Raw genomic sequence first — 12,660 nt, forward strand, 5'->3', positions numbered from 1 at the left:
AAATTTGTTCCCAACAGTCAAAAAGAACATTACTTGAAGTTGGTTGTGGTGTTGGAAACTTTATTTTCCCATTAATTGAGGAAGAGACGAATCTCTTCATCTACGCTTGCGATTTTTCACCGAGAGCTGTTGAATTTGTAAAGAAAAACCCTCTTTATACAGAGAGCCGCTGCAAAGCATTCCAATCTGATATAACTAAAGATGATCTTGCTAAAGAAATACCTGAGGGAACTATTGATATTGTTTCAATGGTTTTTGTATTGTCTGCAATTCATCCTGATAAAATGAATGCTGCCTTGGAAAATATTTATAAGGTAAATTATTAAATGCTTGTAGATGAAGTTAATTAATCATAATTTAATTTAGTTTCATTTTTATTCAATAGGTTTTGGCTCCTGGTGGAATTATTTTGTTTCGTGATTATGGTCTTTATGATCAAGCCATGTTGAGATTCAAACCTGGACATAAATTATGCAATAATTTCTACGTCCGCCAAGATGGTACCAGAGCATTCTATTTTTCTGAAGGTAAAAAATAATTTTTTTTTTTGCCAATTTATTAAAAAATTTATTCTTAGAATATTTGGTATTACTAAATAATTATAGAGGGGCCTAATCTCTAATTAAAATTTACAAATTAATTTTTATCGTAAAATAAATTTAATTATTGAAATATTTGAGCAAATATTATAAATAATTTCGCGAACCACGTGTTGAACTGTGGTTTGAATTTGGCGCGAAATTCTCGTGTGGCGTCTGGTGGCGCCATCTGGTAAGTCTAAATTATCTTGTCTTGAGTCATGTCACGTGATTTAGGCTGAAGCCGCGCGCCTTGGCGCTCGCCCGGGCATGTGCGCTTCTTTGTTCAGCTCCTATTGTAAAACAATGTGTTTAGAATCCATTTGAAATTACTTTTATTGTAATCAATTTTATCAAATGGAGGTAAGATAGGCTTCGTCAATTCTGTAGAGTTAAATACTTGTCTGTTTCTTATTGTGACAAACTTTTAGTCATTTTACACTAAGCCTTGGCTCATAAAATTTGGTTTAACCCTTTGTCCCTTGGTTTAACTGCATATTTTGGTTATAATTGCATTTGGGAATCAATTTAGGCTCAAATATTGAATTACCAACGTTATTTTAACGGTTTCAGCATATGTGGAAAACCTCTTTACACAAACGGGATACGAAATTCTATCCAACAACTATGTTCATCGAAAGACAGTTAATGTTAAAGAGGAAATTAATGTTGAACGTATATTCATCCAAGGAAAATTCAGGAAACCATCCACTCATGGAAAACCTAAGGAAAAACAACTAGAAAATGGTGAGTAGACCCAAATTTCTTATACCTTTATGTAGGGAATATGTTTCGGGATACTTAGGCCTAAATTTCTTAAGCCTTGGTCGTGCGAACATCATTATGATTCCCTATAATTTTTGCAATAGGTTAAAATAAGGATTCAATTTTAATTTTTCGTAAAAATTAACAGTCATTTATCTTTAATTCTCAAGTATTACAAAACTTAGTATATTATTTAAGGATTAAGTTCACAACTTTGGTTTAAGGCGTTAGCTCATGGCTTTATTTAAATTGTTAAAAACTATATAAAATTTGTGTGGTTTTTGAAACCAGTTATTCTTATATTTAATAAGTTGAGATTGAGGATCATAGAGTAGTTAATTGCCGTCCTTAAATCACCTAAGCCTTGTCGTAGTATCTTTCGTATGTCCTTGTTTTAGGCTTTGGCTTTGCTTTAGGCTTTTTTATATATTTCTTTGGCGGAGGGTTACGGTTGTACTTTGGCGACGCGAATTCGAAATATCTTTTATCCTGTTTACTTCGTAAAATATCGGTAAATTTCAATTCGGATAGTATCATTCTTTGACACTTTACGCTCGCGTCACTTTTGAGTCTATATTCAACTAAGTACTTGGCGTCGTAATAGGACAGTGTTAAATTTGAGGGTACGGTTCTCATGTCCTGAGAATCGCTGTCCTTAACTTGATCAACGCAGGACGCGTAAATTTCTCTTTGTTTTTCGCGTAAACGTTCTAATTGATTGGACATTTTGTCCCTTCCGAATTGTTCGATTTTATCCTCGAATTTCTGACGGAAATGTTCGTAGACAATCTCGTCGGCGAGGCTTAGCTCCCGTAATCGGTTCAAACCCATTGGGGTTAAGGTAGATTTGTATCGGGCCTTGCGAGCGTTGAGTTTGAACGATACCACATCGTCTAACGTCCAACGCATCAGCTCCATTAATAAAATTAACGATTCGTCTGAGCGCTCCGCTACCATGACTAGATCAAATTGCTTATCTAAGAGATGGCAAAATCTAATACGGAGAAGGGAAGGGTTTAAGTTCGGGCCGATACTTAGTAATTTAATTGTAGACCTAGTGAATTGAATTAATTAATTAGATCCGATCTCTAATATACCTTTTGACTACTTTGGCGTTGAAAAAATCGCCCGGTTCCAAACCCAAATCGAACGACATTTGATTGAAACCAACTCTAGTGTAATATCGGTTGGTTTTCATTATTTTTAGAGCTAGACTCTTGTTTTTTACCATGTCTTCTAGGGACTGAAAATGTTATAGTTATAGTAAGTTTGATCATAAGTTTGTATGATATGTTCCTTCCATAAGTTTGTCACTGGTTACAAACTGGAGTGACGTAGGTCATAGATTCAGGGTAAAGCGACGCCTGGTGAGGCGCTTTCAAAGGGTTAGTACAGACTAAATAGGATTAGATGGACTGCAAAATTAACTCGAACTAGTTATCTCGAGCTGTAAGTCTCTCAGTAGCATTACGAAGTATAGGAAGTGTCATACTTATGGAAGGAACATATCTTATAAACTTATGGTTTGAATGCACGTCAATTCACGATAAAAAATACTAATCTGGAAATATAGAAGTGGCATGGGGAATATTTGAGTGCCGCGATGATACTTTTAGATATGGGATGTTGTTCTATCATATTCCCTTCATTGACGTACTTGTGCGTGCTCATTGCAAAGTTTCATACTTAAACGTGCACCGTGGGTCATGGAGACAATGTTTCCCAGTGTCACCTCTATTTCATAGTGACTGTGATGAAATTACTTACGATTTTGTAGTAGTCCTCTAAGAGGTAGTACTGGTACAGAGATTCCATTAGATCAGATGGTTTCCGCACTATGGTGATAAAGACGGTGTCCTCTGGCATTAACAAACTCATTTCTTCGTAGTTGAAGCGGGAATGATGGGCTAGAATGTTAAACTCCATTTTGTCCGTCGGGTAAGGGACGAATATTCGGTTGAAATGTTCAGGATGTCCCAAATAGTTCATTTTAGTTGGCAACACGAATGTTAAGTTATGAGATTCGCCGTAACGTAGTAGTATGTTTTGAATTGTTGAGCTAGCGCATTTGTGCGTTTTTAGGAAGACGATGTTCTTTCTCGCCACCATAGTGCCATCATTTTCAGCGTCAAATGAACTGTAAAAAATTTTTATGTAGTTTATTTCGTAGTTTGCCGATCATTTGGGGGACCCTAATTATTCAAGGGAGTATGAACTCGCCTGACAACCATTTTTTTAATTGAAAATTTATCTTGATAAAATTACTTCAAAAACATTAACGAAAGGGTAACAACTTACAAGTTATTTTGAATAGTTGAGGCGTTAAATATTGGTTGTCTGACCAATTTCATTCTCCCTTTTAAAACATACCCGAAAAAATAACACATGGTCAGCAGACACATTAAAATTATACATCCGAGTAACCAGGGTGGTTTCTTCAACCTTTGAACCATTTTTCTCGATGTAGTTAGATACGTGGGTAGTTGCCTTATGAAAACCACCTTGATTTTCCTAGTTGGAGGGGTAAGCATAACAGTTGCTATTGAAACCTGTACTGTACATCAATGTTGTTTTCTGTTAACCTAACTACGTGTACTATAACGCATCCTGAAAATAACACACGATCTAACTAACTAACGTACGTGTATTTTTACTGACAAAAATGTGTAGTGTTTTTTAATCTTCATCTCTGAATAAAAATTAAGATAAAAGACGGAGATCGTGTTACGGTTTTGAAAAATTCTACGGTCATAAGTAAACATGAGGGTTTTTTTTGTTTCTGAGTTTTTAAGTTCAATTTCATAGAGCTAATAATTTTTTTTATTGGAAAATATTCGAAAACTTAGAATAAATAGGCATATAAAGCGATACAGTGATGACGTCATAGCTGTGTCGTTTTCGTCAAACAAATATTTATTATACGCTATCCTATGACTTTAAGCGTATGTTTATAAGATATGAAACTTACGCTGTAAGTTATATACTATATATTGTGTTACTATCTCTTTAGGTAACGACTAACCCTATTTCTTTAATATATATAAAATAACCCTTTTTCTTTCACCCCATTAAAACTTTCTACAAGTCCGAAAAAATACGCCCATTAGTTCAAAAGTACTTACCAAAAATTGGGAACCAGTTTGAAGTTTAAAACACGCATGCCTCACTTAACCTTCACATCCCCATCATCTCCAAAATTGGAAAAAAAAGCGCGGCGAAAAGAAAAAATAAATATTTTTCTAGTATATACTTATTTTCATCGTCGTTAGCGTTATTAACTTTTGGCGGGAAAAGTTTGAGCGCGCTCCTTTTTTCCTATTTCCTGGCTGGCGCCACGCGTGTCACGTGAGCTCCCTGTTAGAATACCGCCATATTTCCCGCCTATAAAAAAACCACGCGGCAAATATTTTTCTCGCGCGTCTAAGAAATAAATAAAAATAAGTTCCTATACATGTAAACTATAGCCCACGCTTTTTCCAAGAATGTGGGGGACTGCTTGAACTAGGCGCCTTAAGCCTTTGGAAATTGGAAATGCACCATTCTTATAAAGCTATGGTCAAACTTCGGTAATATCTGGACGGTTTGATGATGGGGTATCGTTTAAAATGACCTTTCTCGGGGTCATAACTATTGTCTATGGTTGAAATTCGCCGTTAAAGCCGAACCGTAACATTTTCGAAGATGATTTCGGCGCGGTCTGTCTTCTTAAACTAAAGTTTCCCAAATTTTCTCCTCTCCTCTCCTCTTCTCTTCTTTGCTTATACAGTACTTCCCCCGTACTTGGATGGAGTTCGTCTTTTAGAATCGTCTAAGGATTGTTTTAGAATGTCCCCCTTAAGGTGTTTGTTGAGGATATTGTATTACAAAATTTCGTCGTTGTAGCGTAGAGGAGATTTTTCGTCTGTCAATTAATTTACTTCTGCCACGATTGTATTTAGTACCAATTGGAGTACTACCAGAGTTCTGACTTACTAAAGTTGGTCCGAATTCCGTAAATTGTTATGACCATAAGTTCAGAAGATGTGTTCCATAAGTTTGTCACTGGTAACTTAGAAACTGGAGCTTGACATGAAGTGAGTGAGGTAGGTCATAGATTCGAGGTAAAGCGACATACGCCTGGTGACGCGCTGCTGTCATAGGCTTAGTAATGCAGACTAAATAGGACAAGATGGAAGTCCTGCAAAATTAATTAACCACCGAGTGTAGGACTTCAATTCTCGCTTCCCTCGTTCTCGAACTAGCTCGAGCTGAAAGTCTCTAGAATTACGAAGTATAGATAGTGTCCCGATATTGTAGCTGTTTTTATGTTGCGGAACTCTCAATACAGAACAGTCCGACTTGTACAAGTCTCGGCTCTCTTTAGAATGAGTTTCCGAACCCATCACGCTCGCTCGCTCACCCCTCCCAGATATTTTTTTTTTTCTTAGCAGTAAACCATCTTCCCACTACACTTGGAGGAACCAGGCTTTTCCCCTCCCACTAGTCTTGAGGATATAGGCGAATATTTTCCAAACCATGCAGGCCTTCTTGATATGTATGGTTTTTTTCGCAGACAAGATATTTTCAGTATTAGTTTGCCTATCCCAGCATGGGTTAGTTTCTTAATCTTATAAAGTCAGGTTTTGCTCTTCATGAGCTTTGAAGGTTAGGAGGAGAAAACCTTGATATAGAACACAGACCCCCATCTCAAACTACACGTACATTTTTCCTTCCGTTGGAGTCATAGTTTTGACAAGACGGAAGTAGATATTATTATTAATACTGCTAGGGTGAAGTCTTACGACCCGGTTGACTCAATCGGTTTCGAAATACACTCGCGTTTATGTGTATATGTTTATGTTTAAAACAAATGGTTATACTTCGACACGAGGGTCTAACGATCACTCTCGAATTCCCTGTACATCATTTAAACACGCACTGTCAAAGGCAGGGCGTGATCACTTTAGTCCAGACAAAGGTGACTGACCCCTCGCATGGCCATTATTAGATTTTTTTTCTATATAGGTTGACCATATGACCTCTGACCTCAAATATCATGGGTCAAAATGAACGTATTTTAGAGAAAAAAAACTTTCTAATTAAAAACAAAGAAATATCGAAACCAATTTAGTCATCTCTGATAAATAAACGTCTTAACTGATGACTCTGGCCATGCTCTGACCCCAAAAAGTCACAACTTAAGTCTTACTTCAGTTTATAAACGTCTGGTCGTATTACTTAAAGGGGAATTTTGAAAGTGCTTAATTCAGGTTGTTATTAACTGACTAGGCAATAATTGGCGATTGCTAAAGGTAGTTTTCTTCCAGGAAATTCTTGACTGAAAATTTTCCCCCTCCTTGTACACTTACTACTAACTTCTATAAAGACTCACTGCCATTGTCTAGTACCGATTTTAACGAGGGTTTTGACTTCATTGAATCGCATTTTATTTTTACGCGTGACTTTGCGCTTTCAATTCTTGTAAAGTTTCTCGCTTCTCTAACACCCCCTTAAGGCATTCTCTCCTCTTGTTGGCGAAGGTTAGGTTACAGGTTCTTCTTGTAATGCAATTTCACTGTAATTTTAATTTTTATTTATTTTTTTTTTCAAATCTTGTTTACTTAACGCCTGGTTGATGTAGACACGAGATATTGGTATCGTCAGATAGAGGACCTTTAGGGCTATCACACCTTTAAGGGATTTCCCTGAAAGTATTTTCAAAGTTCCCAATTTGGTCAATGTTTTGAGTCATCTGTCTCACCTGGTTTATTTTATGAATTTTTGTTGAAAACTTTGTATCTCATTCTCAAGTTCTCTGGTGAATGTAGGACCAAGAAGTGATATCTAGTTTATTACGGAGAAGGTATAAATTCGCCAGATTTCCAGCTTTATCTCCAGTCCAAACGTAGCCTGTCCGGAGGTAATCCCCGCCGCCTCTAAATTATAACCAGCATCTCATTGGTTCTTGAAAACTCGATCACGTCAGCGCGACGCGAATGAGTACGAAAATTACGTATTTTCCGACTGAGGAGAGGCTGCGAAATAGCCCGACCTCCTTTTACGTCCCCCCTTGTATTTTGAAAGGGGGACTGGGACTATGGCGCACGAATTCTTAGGCTTCTGATAGCTTCTCCCTAATAAACTAGATATCACTTCTTGGTAGGACTTAGTATTTGGTGTCGTTGCGTACAGGATAATCTAGTCTATGACGTATTCAAAACCCGTTCCCCCCTGTATTATTTAAATTAGCTGAGTTTTGACGTCACAAATTTGGTCTATTCTCCAAATGTGAGAATACTAAATAGCAATCTGAATATTTACATTGGGTGTAAAAATAATTTTTGTGAATGAAGCAGGTTTTATTTTCTGTGTTTTGTTTCAAATGGCGCAGGTATATATGACCTTCTACGTCGTTAAGGTCACACTTCGGTGGAAACCGAACATGTATCTTTCGCTATTAAATTAAATATATAGTATACAGTTTTGATATAATGGGCTTCTCTCTCATGCGTAGCCAAAATCGAGCAAGGGTTCCTTCTTCTATACCCCTACATAATTCAATATAAATTTTTGCGTGTTGATAGAGGTTGGCATTTCTTATCTAGACAAAAACAGACTGACGTTTCTCCCTCCTTCAATTTCCTGTTAAGAGAGTATGAATAACTCTGATATTAACATTACCACCCTTTTTTTTTTGATACCAAGAATTCTTGCAGCAGCAAAGAGACAGTGATACTAAGTCTTATCGGCTTCTGATCTAAAAGGGATAGTGACACAGCCTAAAGTGTAAACCTACCCAAAAATTTCTGTTTTATTAGTTATAGTGAGCTTTCAAATGGAATAGTAGTACGTCACACCATCCCAAGTCTTACCGCTGTTCTGGTAGCCATATTGGGTGGTCTCAGCTTCATTCCTGCTTTAAACCCACCAATATGGCAGCATAAATTATGTCACGAGACTCGGCTCCTCCTTAAATTGAAAGCTCTCTATAAGTTAGTAAAAACATATTTTCTGTTCTGTTATTTTTGCCATCAAACTTTACGCGTCATTAAGACCAGTTTACGATATATGGTTGATGTAGATACCGGTTGCCAACTGTTCTTGAAAGGCGTAGGTTGATATGTAAATTACCACGTCAAGTTTAGGTCGTCGTGGGTGGATTCGACCAAAATTAAACTTTAATAACCTAGTTTGGTTTGTTCGTGTTAAGCGTGGTAATAAAGTCAAGGCTATTTGTCAGACCCTACACATAATGACTTCTAAAAGCCTAAGCTGCGTTTAAACTTTATTAACTTTTCCCCGGAAAATAAGGCCAAACCAGTTGCTTAAACTATATACACCCAAGCCTCCCAAAGTACACGATATTAAAAAATATAATACAATTTTACTTAATTAATGATTTAATTAAAGTTTTCTTCCACTATTTTTTTCTTTCAAATTTTTACATAAAATTATTGCAAAATCACATGGAAATTTTAATTTTAATTTAACGTCGTTCTAAATTTAATATTTTTACATTGAATAAGAAATTCTAAAAACAATATATGAAATAAAAAATTTAAAATAGTATTAAGGATATATTAGGCGGTTTTATTTTTTGAGTGATTAAGCGAGTTTTTTAACATTGTTATTATTATGCGTTAACTTAAGTATATATTTAAATATTATTTATTTTTAAAACGTACTAAAGGTATTTTTATCACAGAAAGATTTTGGTTTTTGAAATGATATTGGTTCGAATATTTCGTTTTTTTTTTTTTTAAATTTGTTTTTATAAAATTTCAAATTGGCTTTGGTGTGAAACTTAGTTTCTTGTTCTTAAAAATAAGGTAAAATTATATTTTACCGTGGTATAATTATGATGCAATTATTGCTAATTGGCTGACGGAAATAATTAGCCATTAGACTTAAGTGGAATTTAAAAAAAATATTAAAAATGGAATTCAAGTTAAGTAACTTATATTATTGGCTTAATATATTTATACATAGGCCTACATTTTTATTTATGTAAATAATTGACTCTCCCTTAACACGTGCAGAAATTGGGGGGTTTTATTTATTGCTGGCGAAATTTCTGTAATTTTTTTTTCTAATAATTTCAGAGCTATAGGTGAAAACACCACGGTTTTAATTATTATTTTTAATTATTTAAAGCCAATTAAACTTAATTAAACTCATTTTATTCAATGAGATCAATTCCTCTCGTCGTTGGAAATTATATTATTCGATTTCTATTTCACTTTGTTGTTGTTTATGCCGTTGAGATTTTTGGATCTTAATAATGCCGCTTTTCGATTGGCTTCTTTAGTTTTGATAGTTCGGGCTTCGGTTACGTAAAATGTTTGTTTCGCTCTTAAATGGTCCGTGAATTCTAACTCGGGGAGGGTTAAGGACCTGCACGTGTAATTAGAATCGTTTGTGGGCATGTAAGCCATTACTCTGGGATTGGCTTCCCGTTGATGAGCCGTTTTGATCATCTTGAGCAATTCTGGTTTCTTAACGCATTTTCTGTACCAGAAATCGGTTTCCTTTTGCAGGGCTGCCAGTTCTTCGCTCATTCGTTCGCGGCCGAATTCTTCTACGCGTTTCTCTAACTTACTCGTGAAATAAGCGTAAAGTTTCTCATCGGCGCTGTTTAGTTTTTTCAATCGATTTCGCGCGATACTGCTTAGTTTTGTTTTAAATCTCGAATTTCTCGCGTTAAGTTTGAAAACGACGATATCCGAAGTGTTCCAACACAATAGTTCTTTCAGTAAAATTAGTGATTCGTCCATACGATCCGAAATCATAACTAAACCGAATATTTTATCTAATTTCGCGACGTATTCGTCTACCGCCGTTGTATTGGCGAAATACGCGGGGTCAAACCCGAGGTCGAATAACATTTGATTTATTCCGAATTTACCCGAACTGCGCCGGCGCAGAAGAGAAGATTGTTTCGGTAACAATCCCAATCGTTCTAAGGGTAATTTATAGAAACTGAACATACCGTAGTAGGAGTACATTGATTCGAAAAGGTCTACGGGGTCGCGTAAGACCGTGACGTAAACAGTGTCACGTGGCATTAATTTAAAGGTTGCCTCGGGGTTGAAACGGTTGTGATGGACAAGTAAGTTGTAGGTCACGTTGTACTTAACCGGGTCAGGGATAAACCGCGAATTGAAGGGTTCCGGATGACCCAAGTAGTTACCTGTACGTGGTAAGACGAAGGTTAAATTTCTCTGGTCACCGAAACGCATGAAGACGTTTTGAACGGTGGATCCGGCGCATTTATGAGTTTTGAGGAACACAACGTTGGTCTTGGGGGGACAGGGAGTTGCTGGTTCGCTGTCTGATAGGATATTTCTCGAGTTGCTTGACGTAGAACCCGGTGAGGCGGAGGTGACTGGTTGCCAGAAACGACGGTAATTAGGGTCTTCAACAATGTACCTGTGTAGGAAGGGTTAAGCTTAATTAGATTAAAAAAGAATGGTTCTCTGAGAACTTCATTCTCTCTTTAATTTTAAAAATTGAATTGACTAATGGTATTAGCATCATTTGGACACTAATGAAATTTTCACTGTATGTTTCATTCCTTTTAGCATCGGGAGAGAATGTCAAATAAGAAATATGGTAACACACGCGTACACTGAGAGGGGGAGAGAGAAATCATTAATATTAATGAATAAATTTAATTGAACCTCATTTTGGAGTTGAGAAAGATGAAAAAGAGTGAGACGACTATTATAGGCCAAAGCAACGTGTGTTTATGCGAAGTTATAATTCGTCTCCATGACAACCGACGGTTAATAACCTCTCCACCGCTCATCCTGAGCTTCCTTTTTCGATGCTCTATTTTGGATAGATGGCGATACTCTAAGCCCCAAGCTCAAAGCAACTCTGAAATGAAAATAAAATAAAAAAAATTCCTATAAATTGGTAAGCTATTTTTAAATTCTTAATTTATTATAATGGAATTTTGGTGATAAAACGAATTAAGATACGCAATTTTTTTTTTTTTGAAATAATTAGCGTTTTTATAATCGTATCTTTAAAACTGTAAAGTTTAAATATCTGTACTTCAGCCAATTAATTTTCTACACTTATCCTTTACTTTTTAAAAACGTCTTTGTCTACAAAGACATTTTTTTTATTAAAATGTGTTTGTTATTGTAAATATAATTATGTGAAATGTTTTTGTTATTGTAAATATAATTATGTGAAATGTTTTTGTTATTGTAAATATAATTATGTGAAATGTGTTTGTTATTTGTAAATATAATTATGTGAAATGTTTTTGTTATTTGTAAATATAATTAAGTAAAATGATTTTAAATGTTAAAGATAAATATCTTAACGGTATTTTATCTAAAATTAACCGATTGGATACATTTTATCAAGTTTTATTCAAATTTTTTTGGTAGCAAAGTTAAAACATATAGAAACACTTCGATATATTTTTAATTCATTTTCCAATGGAAAAAACCAAAAACCCCTTTACTTTCTATGTAGAGTAAATAATTTCTGATCGATTTCATACCTTGAAGTTGTTTTTCTAAACCATGATCTACTTTTTTGGTGTATCGGTATAGTTTCTGTTAGCCACGCGATTTACATTAGAGCGTGGGAAAGATCGGAATAAACATGGCGTCACAATGATTTCTCTTATAGCTATGGATACGTGTTGGTCTTGATCTTTTCCACACTGTGTTATTGCCATAGAAGTAATTGGCAAAAGGCATATTTTTATACAATATATTTGAGGTCGTGGTCACGTGCACCGTTAAATCGTTAAAACTCCGCGCAATCATTTTGGGTTCCACGCTAAGCCTAACATTAACATTGTTATGCCTAGAAGATATAACAAACCCCCTTAACCCAACCAACTTAGGCTCTACACCAAGCGATCGAACGCGAAAAAAATCAAAAACTCGCCTCTTGATCACGTTCCACTTTTCCTCGCGACTCTAAACTTCACGCAATAGCTGCTTCAATAAATTTTCTATCAAAGTTTCAAGTAGGAGTAATAATCTAACGCGATGACAGGAGATGCAGCTTCGCGGCAGAATAGACAACATATTAATCTTTGTGCTTTTGAAGAACGCGTCGTCTGCTACTCATTCTGGAGTGAGAAATTGAAGAAAAACTTGAAATATGTAAACTTCAAGCACAGACTCAAGCAGTGCAACCGTGTAAGGGGAAATACCTGTCGCATTCCCGAATGCAATAGCTACACATTTTCAAATAAAAATATAATAGCGATTTCCACTGACTGCTCGCGGAGCGCTCCCATGGAGCCATATAAATGGGAGAAGTAGTTCTCGGCTTCGTTAAAGACTGTTTTTGCTAAATCAGGGTC

General features: G+C 35.8%; 3 protein-coding genes across 5 annotated transcripts in view; 1 reads left to right on the top strand and 2 right to left on the bottom strand.

Annotated features, from left to right (window-relative positions):
• LOC149705027 (tRNA N(3)-cytidine methyltransferase METTL6) overlaps nucleotides 1-12,660 on the top strand; it is a 57,729-nt gene that overhangs the window by 9,048 nt on the left and 36,021 nt on the right. The window contains exons 3-6 of one of the 3 annotated variants that reach the window (XM_089865198.1): nucleotides 18-314; nucleotides 386-527; nucleotides 1,152-1,325; nucleotides 8,028-9,499. In XM_089865198.1, coding sequence (XP_089721324.1) covers nucleotides 18-314; nucleotides 386-527; nucleotides 1,152-1,325; nucleotides 8,028-8,083 — 669 coding nt within the window. In that variant the 3' untranslated portion in view covers nucleotides 8,084-9,499. Of the gene's footprint in view, nucleotides 1-17; nucleotides 315-385; nucleotides 528-1,151; nucleotides 1,326-8,027; nucleotides 9,500-10,903; nucleotides 11,839-12,660 lie in introns of those variants that run through there. The other 2 variants (XM_089865199.1, XR_016381496.1) reach the window with 2 other exon arrangements.
• LOC149705029 (galactose-3-O-sulfotransferase 2-like) lies at nucleotides 1,466-5,823 on the bottom strand. Its single transcript, XM_089865196.1, has 5 exons — nucleotides 4,466-5,823; nucleotides 3,714-3,854; nucleotides 3,111-3,480; nucleotides 2,441-2,586; nucleotides 1,466-2,337 (listed from the first exon to the last, which is right to left on the bottom strand). Exons 1-5 carry the CDS (start codon nucleotides 4,501-4,503, stop codon nucleotides 1,701-1,703), a joined length of 1,332 nt encoding a protein of 443 aa, XP_089721322.1. The 5' UTR covers nucleotides 4,504-5,823; the 3' UTR covers nucleotides 1,466-1,700.
• Nucleotides 8,705-11,136, bottom strand: LOC149705030 (galactose-3-O-sulfotransferase 2-like). The gene is made up of 2 exons (XM_089865197.1): nucleotides 11,003-11,136; nucleotides 8,705-10,751 (listed from the first exon to the last, which is right to left on the bottom strand). Exons 1-2 carry the CDS (start codon nucleotides 11,128-11,130, stop codon nucleotides 9,554-9,556), a joined length of 1,326 nt encoding a protein of 441 aa, XP_089721323.1. The 5' UTR covers nucleotides 11,131-11,136; the 3' UTR covers nucleotides 8,705-9,553.

This window comes from Phalangium opilio, unplaced genomic scaffold (assembly GCF_054372755.1).
Source record: "Phalangium opilio isolate 3A_F unplaced genomic scaffold, DU_Popi_V2 ptg000014l_1, whole genome shotgun sequence".
Classification (NCBI taxonomy): Eukaryota; Metazoa; Arthropoda; class Arachnida; order Opiliones; family Phalangiidae; genus Phalangium; species Phalangium opilio.

Coding starts and splice junctions, on each gene's coding strand:
- LOC149705029 (XM_089865196.1), bottom strand. CDS start 4,503: ATGCGTGTTTTAAACTTCAAACTGGTTCCCAATTTTTG. Junction 2,587..3,110: donor TAGAGGACTACTACAAAATC/GTAAGTAATTTC, acceptor TAACATTTTCAG/TCCCTAGAAGACATGGTAAA. Junction 2,338..2,440: donor AACGCCAAAGTAGTCAAAAG/GTATATTAGAGA, acceptor TCTCCGTATTAG/ATTTTGCCATCTCTTAGATA.
- LOC149705030 (XM_089865197.1), bottom strand. CDS start 11,130: ATGAGCGGTGGAGAGGTTATTAACCGTCGGTTGTCATGGAGACGAATT. Junction 10,752..11,002: donor TTTCTCAACTCCAAAATGAG/GTTCAATTAAAT, acceptor CTTCCTACACAG/GTACATTGTTGAAGACCCTA.